General features: G+C 41.0%; 2 protein-coding genes across 2 annotated transcripts in view; both read left to right on the top strand.

Moving 5' to 3' along the window:
- LOC139290956 (uncharacterized) overlaps positions 1–15,863 on the top strand; it is a 247,986-nt gene that overhangs the window by 49,657 nt on the left and 182,466 nt on the right. The window lies entirely within an intron of this gene.
- Positions 2,270–15,863, top strand: part of LOC139291662 (uncharacterized) — a 36,634-nt gene continuing 23,040 nt past the window's right edge. Inside the window, exon 1 of the mRNA XM_070913764.1 lies at positions 2,270–2,306. Coding sequence (XP_070769865.1) covers positions 2,270–2,306 — 37 coding nt within the window. The remainder of the gene's footprint in view (positions 2,307–15,863) is intronic.

Below are 15,863 nucleotides of genomic sequence, written 5' to 3'. Positions count from 1 at the left end.
AACCCACCTATGACCTGTGGCATTAAGCTTAGCTGTTGAAAGGATGTAGGTCAGGGGGTTATTGTCTGTATGTACCATGAAGTGAGGGGCATGATACAGGTAATCCCTAAAACGCTCACATACGGCCCATTTTAGTACTAAGAATTCTAACCTCCCTGAGTGCATGTGATAATGTTTCTCAGGTGGAGTCAGTGTTCTGGAGCCATACCCGATTACTGCCATTTTACCATTTTGTCTCTGATAAAGTACTGCTCCCAATCCCTCCTGGGAGGCATCACAATGGAGGATAAAGGGTTGTGTGAGATCTGGGTACCCCAGTATGGGAGGCTCAATCAGTTTGTCAATGAGAAAATTCAGTGTCTCCTGATGGCTATGTGTCCAGTTTATGGGGGTGTTAGGTGGAAGGTTACCTTTATTTCTGGTTGTAGCAACCTTTCTCTTGTTCTTTGACTCCTCAGGCAGCGTTCCCCCAGGAGGTGCTGAGAGCAGCTGGTAGAGAGTCTTTGCTATTTTAGAGAAGTTTGGTATGTATTATGTATGTAGTTGTAGGAACCTTTTTTTTTAATGCTTGCACTGGAGCTACTTCCGCTGGGTCCATAGTGTAGCCTTCGCCGGACACCATCCGCCCCAGATATCTCACCTTCCTTTCGAACACTTCACACTTGCGTGGACTGAGCTTCACCCCGTGCTCCTGATACCTCTGCAACACAGTTCTCAAGTGGCGGACATGGTCCCCAAAGCTTGGGCTGTGCACCAGGTTATCGTCCAAGTATGGTTGGCACATGACATCTCTCAAGCCAACTAGGCACTCTTCCATGTTCCTCTGGAATTCTGCGGGGGCGGCACTCAAGCCAAGTGGGATTCTTACCCACTGGTAGAGGCCCCAGGGTGTTACAAAAGCAGTCAGGGGCTGGCTTTCCTCATCCAGAAACCCTTGATGATAGGCCTTCCCTTGATCCAACACTGAAAACCAAGAGCTGCCAGTGAGAGAGTCAAGCATGTCTTGGATTCGGGGGATGGGGTGGCGGTCAGGGACTGATTTTCTGTTCAGTTCCCTGTAGTCACAACACAACCTTAAAGTCCCATCCTTCTTCCTCACACATACAACCGGTGATGCGTATGGTGATCGTGACTGAATTATCCACCCCCGATTCAGCAGGTCCTGTAAGTACTCTTTGACTTCATGGTGTAGTGGCTTTGGAACTGACATGTATGTTTTCTTTACTGGGGTGGTGTCATGTAGCGTGATGTGCAGCTTCAAGGAAGGAATTGAGCCTATGTCAACCTCATTGCAGGCAAACGCATGACACTCCTCCCTCACTAACTGTTTCACAGTCTCTCTTTGTACATCACTTAGGTGACTGAGGTCGACTTGGGGGTCCCACTGAGTCGGCTTCTTTGTTTTGGCCTTGTCACCATTTAGTTGACTTTGCCCTTCAATTGGCACTGTGTTACGTTGGTTACTCTCTTGTTGTTTTCCGCTCTCACCTATGTTTATCTGTTCGGTTTTTACAGCATAAGTGGTTTTAAATGTTTGTAGAAGGCCAAGAACTGGGTGCTGGTCTAAAATAATCTCCCGCCATGGTTTTCCTCCATGTGAATGTGTTCCTGTGATACTGTGAGAGAGGCGCTCTGCTGCCGCCTTTCACCAGCCCCCTGAGAAGAAGTGAAGCGAGTGCAGAGGATGGATGGTTTCACAGCCCTCCACAACTCTGTATGCTGTGCTCTTCCTGCTGATGTGACAGGCAGTCAGAGAGGGCGGGTCATCATCGATGATGTGGCGCATCTGAATTGGCCGGCTCACACAATCTTTAAGATGGCTCCTCTGCCCATGAGCATCACTGCAAATGGCTGACAACATATTTTTATATGTAGACAAGGATGAGGAAGATTAAGGGCAACAACGTTTATCTCTAATGAAATTTGTGGAGCCTTGGTTGACCATGTTTTAATGACCATGTTCTGTTTTAATTATTTTACCGCCATTGTCCAGTCTGAAGAGTACACAATGCATCTTTTTGGCTGCTGAGTATGTCCAGTAAGCTCACGTGGCATACTCAGAAATTCTTGCTTATCTAGTATACATCTGGGTATTTCTCAAGTATACAGAATCCACATACTATGCAGTTGGAACGCACTACATACTTAGTTTTACGACATACTTAGTATGAATATGTTTGTGTGCGATTTCGAATAGAGCCAATCTCCCTCTTAAACTGTTTTGTTTATCTCTGTCATTGCAGTATGAAAGAGGCCGGTTTGGGGCTACATGGCGGAGGAGGTCCTGGGTTTTTGGTATGTTGGAAGTGAGCGGAAGTGATAGAAGGCCAGTTCTGAAGCTGTGAGGAGAAGAACAAGGCAGGAGTTGGTCCCACTGCACAAATATGTAAAGCCTGGAAGCAAGATCATCACAGACTGTTGGAGAGCTTATCAAAGACTGTCGCAAGATGGTTACATCCATTATCAAGTCAACCATAAGCGACACTTTGTGCATCCACAGACAGGGTCTCACACACAGCACATTGAGAGAGCCTGGCGCACTTATAAGGATGACATCTATAGCTTCAGGGGGAACCAAGCGCCCACTGCTCTGAAAATGAACCTCAGATTCGTCGAGTGGAACCACTGGTTGGCCAAAAAATCACTGTGATGGAATGGTTGGACGCCTTTTTAAAGACATCAGAGCATTATTCAAGATATAAAAGTATTAACACAAATGCTGTTTTCATTTCAAAAACTTTTGTTAAAGTTACTTTTTTTCCTGTTCCTGTTTGTTAAAGTATTGTTGTCTTAAAATATAAGTATGTCTAAACTTGTTGAGTGGTGTGAAAACATTATTATGAGACCTCAATAAGCAACGAATGAGACTGTAAATGGGCAATTAGGAACTAGATTCTTATTTATGAAGTTGCATTTTATGGTAATTAGCGATTTATAGTTGACATTTAGGAAATTTGTTACAACGTTGGACTGAAGTTAGACAGAAACTAGTTGGAAGTTTAGCAGTAACAATTCAGTTACACGCCTGCTGCAGAAGTTACATATAAGGTAAGTGGTGACAATTCATCGCCTGCTTCCCTGATGTAATGTTATCACTTAATCACTTTCAAATTACTGATCTGACTTTTGGAAAATATATGGAGATCAGTCTGAGTAAAGGGATTAAAACTTGGATAGAAAATATAAACAGAAAGGTACTTGGCAAGTTATTTCTAGGGGATCATGCATGTAAATGGGTGATGGGTCAGATATGTCAGACTGAACCCTCGGCAACTGAAGTGAAACACCAAGGCTAGACCTTCAACAGTTCCAACAGAGTTGTTGACCCCCAGATTCTGTTTTGCCATGGGCCTACACTCAGTGCCTATCACAAGCAGGTACAGACAGCTTAGAGCACGGCTCTCAGTGAATATCAAAACTGGCCTCTACGTTAAAATGTCCATGTAAAAGAATGTAGGCCTAATTCCTATCAATTAACTCAGTAGGACTATGTGAAATAAATTGCCAGCGAATTATCAATTGGGAAACAATATAATTATACATTTATTTGGTTGTAACTTACAAGATATTTCAAAGGATCAATTAAGTTCGTATTACTTTATTGGAAATGTATTAAAGAAATGACCAACTATTTATTGCCTGCTTATTGGGAAATAGTGACAATATAATTAATAAATAATGTTGGGGTAATTTTCGATAAATTATGGGGTAAATATTGGGGTAATTTGGGTGTAATTCCTAAGAAATTTCAAACATGTTACTTGCTAATTACCACCTACTTACCATGAAATTTGCTGAACTGTAAAATGGAGGGTTACCGCTAATTTTGTACAAGAATGGCATTACGGTAAGAATGTGGAAGAAATGATTTGAAAATAAAAGTAAGCCCCCTGTGAATGTGATAAGCAATTACACATTCATTCAATAAATCAGTAAGTCAGTCTGTCAATAAATAAATGAAACAAAATCAAAATTAGTCAAACTTAATAATAAAGAATACATTCCCAGAGACCAACAGTTCACCACCTCAGAGTGTCATTGAGAAACTTCCTGTTTCCACATGACAGTGGGCTTCAGGAGGAACCGCCCAGCACTGCATTGGTTGTGGAGTCCTTCAGGTTCCTGGGATGTACTATCTCTCATGACCTGAAGTGCGAGACTTGCATCCACTCCGTTGAGAAGAAGGCCCAGAGACTGTTGTTCCTATGCCCCTAGCCCTTATGTCCTACTCTACATGTAGATTTGGGAGACACATCTTTCTGATGTGTGATGTACAGTCTATTCTTAAATGTCTTAGTTTGGTAGTATAAATGTAAGTACCTCAGATATGCAATACTTCTTCTATACTTCTGTATCACTGATTATAAAAAAAGTGTATATTCAACCTTTCAAGTATGTTACACTGATATGCAATAACTTCCACAATCAACATGTCCAACTGTACATTAAATGCAAAACTTCCATATAAGTGAAATGATTGGTTTTGGAAGTTGGCATAGTAGACTGGGAATGTAACTTCAACATTCATAATGCAAACCTCCTGAAATAATATGTGAACTTAAACAAACTATAAGGTTTATACTGCCACTTATGCACTAAGAGGTTTCCTTTCAAGTATGTTACACTGATATGCAATAACGTCCACGATCAATATCTCAAGCAGCACAATTCAATTTTCAATTCAATTTTATTTAGACAGCACCAAATCAACTCAAATCAAGTCATCTCATATAGAGCAGGTCCAGACCATACTCTAGAATATTACTACAGAGACCCAACAGTTCCCACCATGAGCAAGCACTATGGCAACAGCGGCAAGGAAAAACTCCCTTTTAACAGGCAGAAACCTTGAACAGAACCGGACTCTAGGTGGGCGGTCATCTGCTTTGACCGGTTGGGTTGGAAAGAGAGACACAGAGAGAAAGAGACAGAGAGACAGACAGATAGAGATGCATAGCAACAACAGTGGTAGAAAAAACTACTAATAATAGAAATATGACTAATAATAGAAATTGCAGCAGTGAGAGTCAAGGAGGCCCAGGGCAAAAGCAGCCAGGCATACCAGGACAACGATCCTCAGTAAACTGTGAGACGAGAAAGCACAAGGAAGCTCTGGGGAAGATACAAAGTTAGTAACATACATTGGTGGGACATGAGGGTGTAAAAATGGAGAAGGAGAGGAGAAAAGAAGAGCTCAGTGCATCATGGGAAATCCCCCAGTAGTCTACTAGTCTAGGCATATAACAACACAACAAGGAGCTGGTCCAAGAAATTATTCGTGGAGAAAGTCAATATACGAGACTGGGAATGTGATGCCCACATTCATGATTCAAATTTCCTAATCTCACATGCTAACCTCCAAAACGCCACCCATACAACAATATGTTGCACTAATATGCAATAACTTCCACAATCAATATGTCAAGCAGGACAATGACTGCAAAACTTCAACTGATATGCAATAACTTCCACAATCAATGTGCAGCACAATGAATGCAAAACTTCAACTGATATGCAATAACTTCCACAATCAATATGTCAAGCAGGACCATGACTGCAAAACTTCAACTGATATGCAATAACTTCCACATTCAATATGTCAAGCAGGACAATGACTGCAAAACTTTAAATGATATGCAATAACTTCCACAATCAATGTGCAGCACAGTGAATGCAAAACTTCAACTGATATGCAATAACTTCCACAATCAATATATCAAACAGGACAATGACTGCAAAACTTCAACTGATATGCAATAACTTCCACAATCAATATGTCACGCAGCACATTGCTGCAAAACTTCACAACTGCTTTTCGAAGTGAAGCTCTCCGTTTTGAAAGTCAGCATTCGAGACTGGGAATGTGATGCCCACATTCATGATTCAAATTTCCTAATCTCACATGCTAACCTCCAAAACGCCACCCATACAACAATATGTTGCACTAATATGCAATAACTTCCACAATCAATATGTCACGCAGCACATTGCTGCAAAACTTCACAACTGCTTTTCGAAGTGAAGCTCTCCGTTTTGAAAGTCAGCATTCGAGACTGGGAATGTGATGCCCACATTCATGATTCAAATTTCCTAATCTCACATGCTAACCTCCAAAACGCCACCCATACAACAATATGTTGCACTAATATGCAATAACTTCCACAATCAATATGTCACGCAGCACATTGCTGCAAAACTTCACAACTGCTTTTCGAAGTGAAGCTCTCCGTTTTGAAAGTCAGCATTCGAGACTGGGAATGTGATGCCCACATTCATGATTCAAATTTCCTAATCTCACATGCTAACCTCCAAAACGCCACCCATACAACAATATGTTGCACTAATATGCAATAACTTCCACAATCAATATGTCACGCAGCACATTGCTGCAAAACTTCACAACTGCTTTTCGAAGTGAAGCTCTCCGTTTTGAAAGTCAGCATTCGAGACTGGGAATGTGATGCCCACATTCATGATTCAAATTTCCTAATCTCACATGCTAACCTCCAAAACGCCACCCATACAACAATATGTTGCACTAATATGCAATAACTTCCACAATCAATATGTCACGCAGCACATTGCTGCAAAACTTCACAACTGCTTTTCGAAGTGAAGCTCTCCGTTTTGAAAGTCAGCATTCGAGACTGGGAATGTGATGCCCACATTCATGATTCAAATTTCCTAATCTCACATGCTAACCTCCAAAACGCCACCCATACAACAATATGTTGCACTAATATGCAATAACTTCCACAATCAATATGTCACGCAGCACATTGCTGCAAAACTTCACAACTGCTTTTCGAAGTGAAGCTCTCCGTTTTGAAAGTCAGCATTCGAGACTGGGAATGTGATGCCCACATTCATGATTCAAATTTCCTAATCTCACATGCTAACCTCCAAAACGCCACCCATACAACAATATGTTGCACTAATATGCAATAACTTCCACAATCAATATGTCACGCAGCACATTGCTGCAAAACTTCACAACTGCTTTTCGAAGTGAAGCTCTCCGTTTTGAAAGTCAGCATTCGAGACTGGGAATGTGATGCCCACATTCATGATTCAAATTTCCTAATCTCACATGCTAACCTCCAAAACGCCACCCATACAACAATATGTTGCACTAATATGCAATAACTTCCACAATCAATATGTCACGCAGCACATTGCTGCAAAACTTCACAACTGCTTTTCGAAGTGAAGCTCTCCATTTTGAAAGTCAGCATTCGAGACTGGGAATGTGATGCCCACATTCATGATTCAAATTTCCTAATCTCACATGCTAACCTCCAAAACGCCACCCATACAACAATATGTTGCACTAATATGCAATAACGTCCACAATCAATATGTCAAGCAGGACAATGACTGCAAAACTTCAACTGATATGCAATAACTTCCACAATCAATGTGCAGCACAATGAATGCAAAACTTCAACTGATATGCAATAACTTCCACAATCAATATGTCACGCAGCACATTGCTGCAAAACTTCACAACTGCTTTTCGAAGTGAAGCTCTCCGTTTTGAAAGTCAGCATTCGAGACTGGGAATGTGATGCCCACATTCATGATTCAAATTTCCTAATCTCACATGCTAACCTCCAAAACGCCACCCATACAACAATATGTTGCACTAATATGCAATAACTTCCACAATCAATATGTCACGCAGCACATTGCTGCAAAACTTCACAACTGCTTTTCGAAGTGAAGCTCTCCGTTTTGAAAGTCAGCATTCGAGACTGGGAATGTGATGCCCACATTCATGATTCAAATTTCCTAATCTCACATGCTAACCTCCAAAACGCCACCCATACAACAATATGTTGCACTAATATGCAATAACTTCCACAATCAATATGTCACGCAGCACATTGCTGCAAAACTTCACAACTGCTTTTCGAAGTGAAGCTCTCCGTTTTGAAAGTCAGCATTCGAGACTGGGAATGTGATTGCCCACATTCATGATTCAAATTTCCTAATCTCACATGCTAACCTCCAAAACGCCACCCATACAACAATATGTTGCACTAATATGCAATAACTTCCACAATCAATATGTCACGCAGCACATTGCTGCAAAACTTCACAACTGCTTTTCGAAGTGAAGCTCTCCGTTTTGAAAGTCAGCATTCGAGACTGGGAATGTGATGCCCACATTCATGATTCAAATTTCCTAATCTCACATGCTAACCTCCAAAACGCCACCCATACAACAATATGTTGCACTAATATGCAATAACTTCCACAATCAATATGTCACGCAGCACATTGCTGCAAAACTTCACAACTGCTTTTCGAAGTGAAGCTCTCCGTTTTGAAAGTCAGCATTCGAGACTGGGAATGTGATGCCCACATTCATGATTCAAATTTCCTAATCTCACATGCTAACCTCCAAAACGCCACCCATACAACAATATGTTGCACTAATATGCAATAACGTCCACAATCAATATGTCAAGCAGGACAATGCTGCAAAACTTCACAACTGCTTTTCGAAGTGAAGCTCTCCGTTTTGAAAGTCAGCATTCGAGACTGGGAATGTGATGCCCACATTCATGATTCAAATTTCCTAATCTCACATGCTAACCTCCAAAACGCCACCCATACAACAATATGTTGCACTAATATGCAATAACTTCCACAATCAATATGTCACGCAGCACATTGCTGCAAAACTTCACAACTGCTTTTCGAAGTGAAGCTCTCCGTTTTGAAAGTCAGCATTCGAGACTGGGAATGTGATGCCCACATTCATGATTCAAATTTCCTAATCTCACATGCTAACCTCCAAAACGCCACCCATACAACAATATGTTGCACTAATATGCAATAACTTCCACAATCAATATGTCACGCAGCACATTGCTGCAAAACTTCACAACTGCTTTTCGAAGTGAAGCTCTCCGTTTTGAAAGTCAGCATTCGAGACTGGGAATGTGATGCCCACATTCATGATTCAAATTTCCTAATCTCACATGCTAACCTCCAAAACGCCACCCATACAACAATATGTTGCACTAATATGCAATAACTTCCACAATCAATATGTCACGCAGCACATTGCTGCAAAACTTCACAACTGCTTTTCGAAGTGAAGCTCTCCGTTTTGAAAGTCAGCATTCGAGACTGGGAATGTGATGCCCACATTCATGATTCAAATTTCCTAATCTCACATGCTAACCTCCAAAACGCCACCCATACAACAATATGTTGCACTAATATGCAATAACTTCCACAATCAATATGTCACGCAGCACATTGCTGCAAAACTTCACAACTGCTTTTCGAAGTGAAGCTCTCCGTTTTGAAAGTCAGCATTCGAGACTGGGAATGTGATGCCCACATTCATGATTCAAATTTCCTAATCTCACATGCTAACCTCCAAAACGCCACCCATACAACAATATGTTGCACTAATATGCAATAACTTCCACAATCAATATGTCACGCATCACATTGCTGCAAAACTTCACAACTGCTTTTCGAAGTGAAGCTCTCCGTTTTGAAAGTCAGCATTCGAGACTGGGAATGTGATGCCCACATTCATGATTCAAATTTCCTAATCTCACATGCTAACCTCCAAAACGCCACCCATACAACAATATGTTGCACTAATATGCAATAACTTCCACAATCAATATGTCACGCAGCACATTGCTGCAAAACTTCACAACTGCTTTTCGAAGTGAAGCTCTCCGTTTTGAAAGTCAGCATTCGAGACTGGGAATGTGATGCCCACATTCATGATTCAAATTTCCTAATCTCACATGCTAACCTCCAAAACGCCACCCATACAACAATATGTTGCACTAATATGCAATAACTTCCACAATCAATATGTCACGCAGCACATTGCTGCAAAACTTCACAACTGCTTTTCGAAGTGAAGCTCTCCGTTTTGAAAGTCAGCATTCGAGACTGGGAATGTGATGCCCACATTCATGATTCAAATTTCCTAATCTCACATGCTAACCTCCAAAACGCCACCCATACAACAATATGTTGCACTAATATGCAATAACGTCCACAATCAATATGTCAAGCAGGACAATGACTGCAAAACTTCAACTGATATGCAATAACTTCCACAATCAATGTGCAGCACAATGAATGCAAAACTTCAACTGATATGCAATAACTTCCACAATCAATATGTCACGCAGCACATTGCTGCAAAACTTCACAACTGCTTTTCGAAGTGAAGCTCTCCGTTTTGAAAGTCAGCATTCGAGACTGGGAATGTGATGCCCACATTCATGATTCAAATTTCCTAATCTCACATGCTAACCTCCAAAACGCCACCCATACAACAATATGTTGCACTAATATGCAATAACTTCCACAATCAATATGTCACGCAGCACATTGCTGCAAAACTTCACAACTGCTTTTCGAAGTGAAGCTCTCCGTTTTGAAAGTCAGCATTCGAGACTGGGAATGTGATGCCCACATTCATGATTCAAATTTCCTAATCTCACATGCTAACCTCCAAAACGCCACCCATACAACAATATGTTGCACTAATATGCAATAACTTCCACAATCAATATGTCACGCAGCACATTGCTGCAAAACTTCACAACTGCTTTTCGAAGTGAAGCTCTCCGTTTTGAAAGTCAGCATTCGAGACTGGGAATGTGATGCCCACATTCATGATTCAAATTTCCTAATCTCACATGCTAACCTCCAAAACGCCACCCATACAACAATATGTTGCACTAATATGCAATAACTTCCACAATCAATATGTCACGCAGCACATTGCTGCAAAACTTCACAACTGCTTTTCGAAGTGAAGCTCTCCGTTTTGAAAGTCAGCATTCGAGACTGGGAATGTGATGCCCACATTCATGATTCAAATTTCCTAATCTCACATGCTAACCTCCAAAACGCCACCCATACAACAATATGTTGCACTAATATGCAATAACTTCCACAATCAATATGTCACGCAGCACATTGCTGCAAAACTTCACAACTGCTTTTCGAAGTGAAGCTCTCCGTTTTGAAAGTCAGCATTCGAGACTGGGAATGTGATGCCCACATTCATGATTCAAATTTCCTAATCTCACATGCTAACCTCCAAAACGCCACCCATACAACAATATGTTGCACTAATATGCAATAACGTCCACAATCAATATGTCAAGCAGGACAATGCTGCAAAACTTCACAACTGCTTTTCGAAGTGAAGCTCTCCGTTTTGAAAGTCAGCATTCGAGACTGGGAATGTGATGCCCACATTCATGATTCAAATTTCCTAATCTCACATGCTAACCTCCAAAACGCCACCCATACAACAATATGTTGCACTAATATGCAATAACTTCCACAATCAATATGTCAAGCAGGACAATGACTGCAAAACTTCAACTGATATGCAATAACTTCCACAATCAATGTGCAGCACAATGAATGCAAAACTTCAACTGATATGCAATAACTTCCACAATCAATATGTCACGCAGCACATTGCTGCAAAACTTCACAACTGCTTTTCGAAGTGAAGCTCTCCGTTTTGAAAGTCAGCATTCGAGACTGGGAATGTGATGCCCACATTCATGATTCAAATTTCCTAATCTCACATGCTAACCTCCAAAACGCCACCCATACAACAATATGTTGCACTAATATGCAATAACTTCCACAATCAATATGTCACGCAGCACATTGCTGCAAAACTTCACAACTGCTTTTCGAAGTGAAGCTCTCCGTTTTGAAAGTCAGCATTCGAGACTGGGAATGTGATGCCCACATTCATGATTCAAATTTCCTAATCTCACATGCTAACCTCCAAAACGCCACCCATACAACAATATGTTGCACTAATATGCAATAACGTCCACAATCAATATGTCAAGCAGGACAATGACTGCAAAACTTCAACTGATATGCAATAACTTCCACAATCAATGTGCAGCACAATGAATGCAAAACTTCAACTTATATGCAATAACTTCCACAATCAATATGTCACGCAGCACATTGCTGCAAAACTTCACAACTGCTTTTCGAAGTGAAGCTCTCCGTTTTGAAAGTCAGCATTCGAGACTGGGAATGTGATGCCCACATTCATGATTCAAATTTCCTAATCTCACATGCTAACCTCCAAAACGCCACCCATACAACAATATGTTGCACTAATATGCAATAACTTCCACAATCAATATGTCACGCAGCACATTGCTGCAAAACTTCACAACTGCTTTTCGAAGTGAAGCTCTCCGTTTTGAAAGTCAGCATTCGAGACTGGGAATGTGATGCCCACATTCATGATTCAAATTTCCTAATCTCACATGCTAACCTCCAAAACGCCACCCATACAACAATATGTTGCACTAATATGCAATAACTTCCACAATCAATATGTCACGCAGCACATTGCTGCAAAACTTCACAACTGCTTTACGAAGTGAAGCTCTCCGGTTTGAAAGTCAGCATTCGAGACTGGGAATGTGATGCCCACATTCATGATTCAAATTTCCTAATCTCACATGCTAACCTCCAAAACGCCACCCATACAACAATATGTTGCACTAATATGCAATAACTTCCACAATCAATATGTCACGCAGCACATTGCTGCAAAACTTCACAACTGCTTTTCGAAGTGAAGCTCTCCGTTTTGAAAGTCAGCATTCGAGACTGGGAATGTGATGCCCACATTCATGATTCAAATTTCCTAATCTCACATGCTAACCTCCAAAACGCCACCCATACAACAATATGTTGCACTAATATGCAATAACTTCCACAATCAATATGTCACGCAGCACATTGCTGCAAAACTTCACAACTGCTTTTCGAAGTGAAGCTCTCCGTTTTGAAAGTCAGCATTCGAGACTGGGAATGTGATGCCCACATTCATGATTCAAATTTCCTAATCTCACATGCTAACCTCCAAAACGCCACCCATACAACAATATGTTGCACTAATATGCAATAACTTCCACAATCAATATGTCACGCAGCACATTGCTGCAAAACTTCACAACTGCTTTTCGAAGTGAAGCTCTCCGTTTTGAAAGTCAGCATTCGAGACTGGGAATGTGATGCCCACATTCATGATTCAAATTTCCTAATCTCACATGCTAACCTCCAAAACGCCACCCATACAACAATATGTTGCACTAATATGCAATAACTTCCACAATCAATATGTCACGCAGCACATTGCTGCAAAACTTCACAACTGCTTTTCGAAGTGAAGCTCTCCGTTTTGAAAGTCAGCATTCGAGACTGGGAATGTGATGCCCACATTCATGATTCAAATTTCCTAATCTCACATGCTAACCTCCAAAACGCCACCCATACAACAATATGTTGCACTAATATGCAATAACTTCCACAATCAATATGTCACGCAGCACATTGCTGCAAAACTTCACAACTGCTTTTCGAAGTGAAGCTCTCCGTTTTGAAAGTCAGCATTCGAGACTGGGAATGTGATGCCCACATTCATGATTCAAATTTCCTAATCTCACATGCTAACCTCCAAAACGCCACCCATACAACAATATGTTGCACTAATATGCAATAACTTCCACAATCAATATGTCACGCAGCACATTGCTGCAAAACTTCACAACTGCTTTTCGAAGTGAAGCTCTCCGTTTTGAAAGTCAGCATTCGAGACTGGGAATGTGATGCCCACATTCATGATTCAAATTTCCTAATCTCACATGCTAACCTCCAAAACGCCACCCATACAACAATATGTTGCACTAATATGCAATAACTTCCACAATCAATATGTCACGCAGCACATTGCTGCAAAACTTCACAACTGCTTTACGAAGTGAAGCTCTCCGGTTTGAAAGTCAGCATTCGAGACTGGGAATGTGATGCCCACATTCATGATTCAAATTTCCTAATCTCACATGCTAACCTCCAAAACGCCACCCATACAACAATATGTTGCACTAATATGCAATAACTTCCACAATCAATATGTCACGCAGCACATTGCTGCAAAACTTCACAACTGCTTTTCGAAGTGAAGCTCTCCGTTTTGAAAGTCAGCATTCGAGACTGGGAATGTGATGCCCACATTCATGATTCAAATTTCCTAATCTCACATGCTAACCTCCAAAACGCCACCCATACAACAATATGTTGCACTAATATGCAATAACTTCCACAATCAATATGTCACGCAGCACATTGCTGCAAAACTTCACAACTGCTTTTCGAAGTGAAGCTCTCCGTTTTGAAAGTCAGCATTCGAGACTGGGAATGTGATGCCCACATTCATGATTCAAATTTCCTAATCTCACATGCTAACCTCCAAAACGCCACCCATACAACAATATGTTGCACTAATATGCAATAACTTCCACAATCAATATGTCACGCAGCACATTGCTGCAAAACTTCACAACTGCTTTTCGAAGTGAAGCTCTCCGTTTTGAAAGTCAGCATTCGAGACTGGGAATGTGATGCCCACATTCATGATTCAAATTTCCTAATCTCACATGCTAACCTCCAAAACGCCACCCATACAACAATATGTTGCACTAATATGCAATAACTTCCACAATCAATATGTCACGCAGCACATTGCTGCAAAACTTCACAACTGCTTTTCGAAGTGAAGCTCTCCGTTTTGAAAGTCAGCATTCGAGACTGGGAATGTGATGCCCACATTCATGATTCAAATTTCCTAATCTCACATGCTAACCTCCAAAACGCCACCCATACAACAATATGTTGCACTAATATGCAATAACTTCCACAATCAATATGTCACGCAGCACATTGCTGCAAAACTTCACAACTGCTTTTCGAAGTGAAGCTCTCCGTTTTGAAAGTCAGCATTCGAGACTGGGAATGTGATGCCCACATTCATGATTCAAATTTCCTAATCTCACATGCTAACCTCCAAAACGCCACCCATACAACAATATGTTGCACTAATATGCAATAACTTCCACAATCAATATGTCACGCAGCACATTGCTGCAAAACTTCACAACTGCTTTTCGAAGTGAAGCTCTCCGTTTTGAAAGTCAGCATTCGAGACTGGGAATGTGATGCCCACATTCATGATTCAAATTTCCTAATCTCACATGCTAACCTCCAAAACGCCACCCATACAACAATATGTTGCACTAATATGCAATAACTTCCACAATCAATATGTCACGCAGCACATTGCTGCAAAACTTCACAACTGCTTTTCGAAGTGAAGCTCTCCGTTTTGAAAGTCAGCATTCGAGACTGGGAATGTGATGCCCACATTCATGATTCAAATTTCCTAATCTCACATGCTAACCTCCAAAACGCCACCCATACAACAATATGTTGCACTAATATGCAATAACGTCCACAATCAATATGTCAAGCAGGACAATGACTGCAAAACTTCAACTGATATGCAATAACTTCCACAATCAATGTGCAGCACAATGAATGCAAAACTTCAACTGATATGCAATAACTTCCACAATCAATATGTCACGCAGCACATTGCTGCAAAACTTCACAACTGCTTTTCGAAGTGAAGCTCTCCGTTTTGAAAGTCAGCATTCGAGACTGGGAATGTGATGCCCACATTCATGATTCAAATTTCCTAATCTCACATGCTAACCTCCAAAACGCCACCCATACAACAATATGTTGCACTAATATGCAATAACTTCCACAATCAATATGTCACGCAGCACATTGCTGCAAAACTTCACAACTGCTTTTCGAAGTGAAGCTCTCCGTTTTGAAAGTCAGCATTCGAGACTGGGAATGTGATGCCCACATTCATGATTCAAATTTCCTAATCTCACATGCTAACCTCCAAAACGCCACCCATACAACAATATGTTGCACTAATATGCAATAACTTCCACAATCAA

This window comes from Enoplosus armatus, chromosome 10, assembly GCF_043641665.1.
Source record: "Enoplosus armatus isolate fEnoArm2 chromosome 10, fEnoArm2.hap1, whole genome shotgun sequence".
Lineage (NCBI taxonomy): Eukaryota > Metazoa > Chordata > Actinopteri > Centrarchiformes > Enoplosidae > Enoplosus > Enoplosus armatus.
This window is presented reverse-complemented; position numbering and strand designations above follow the sequence as displayed.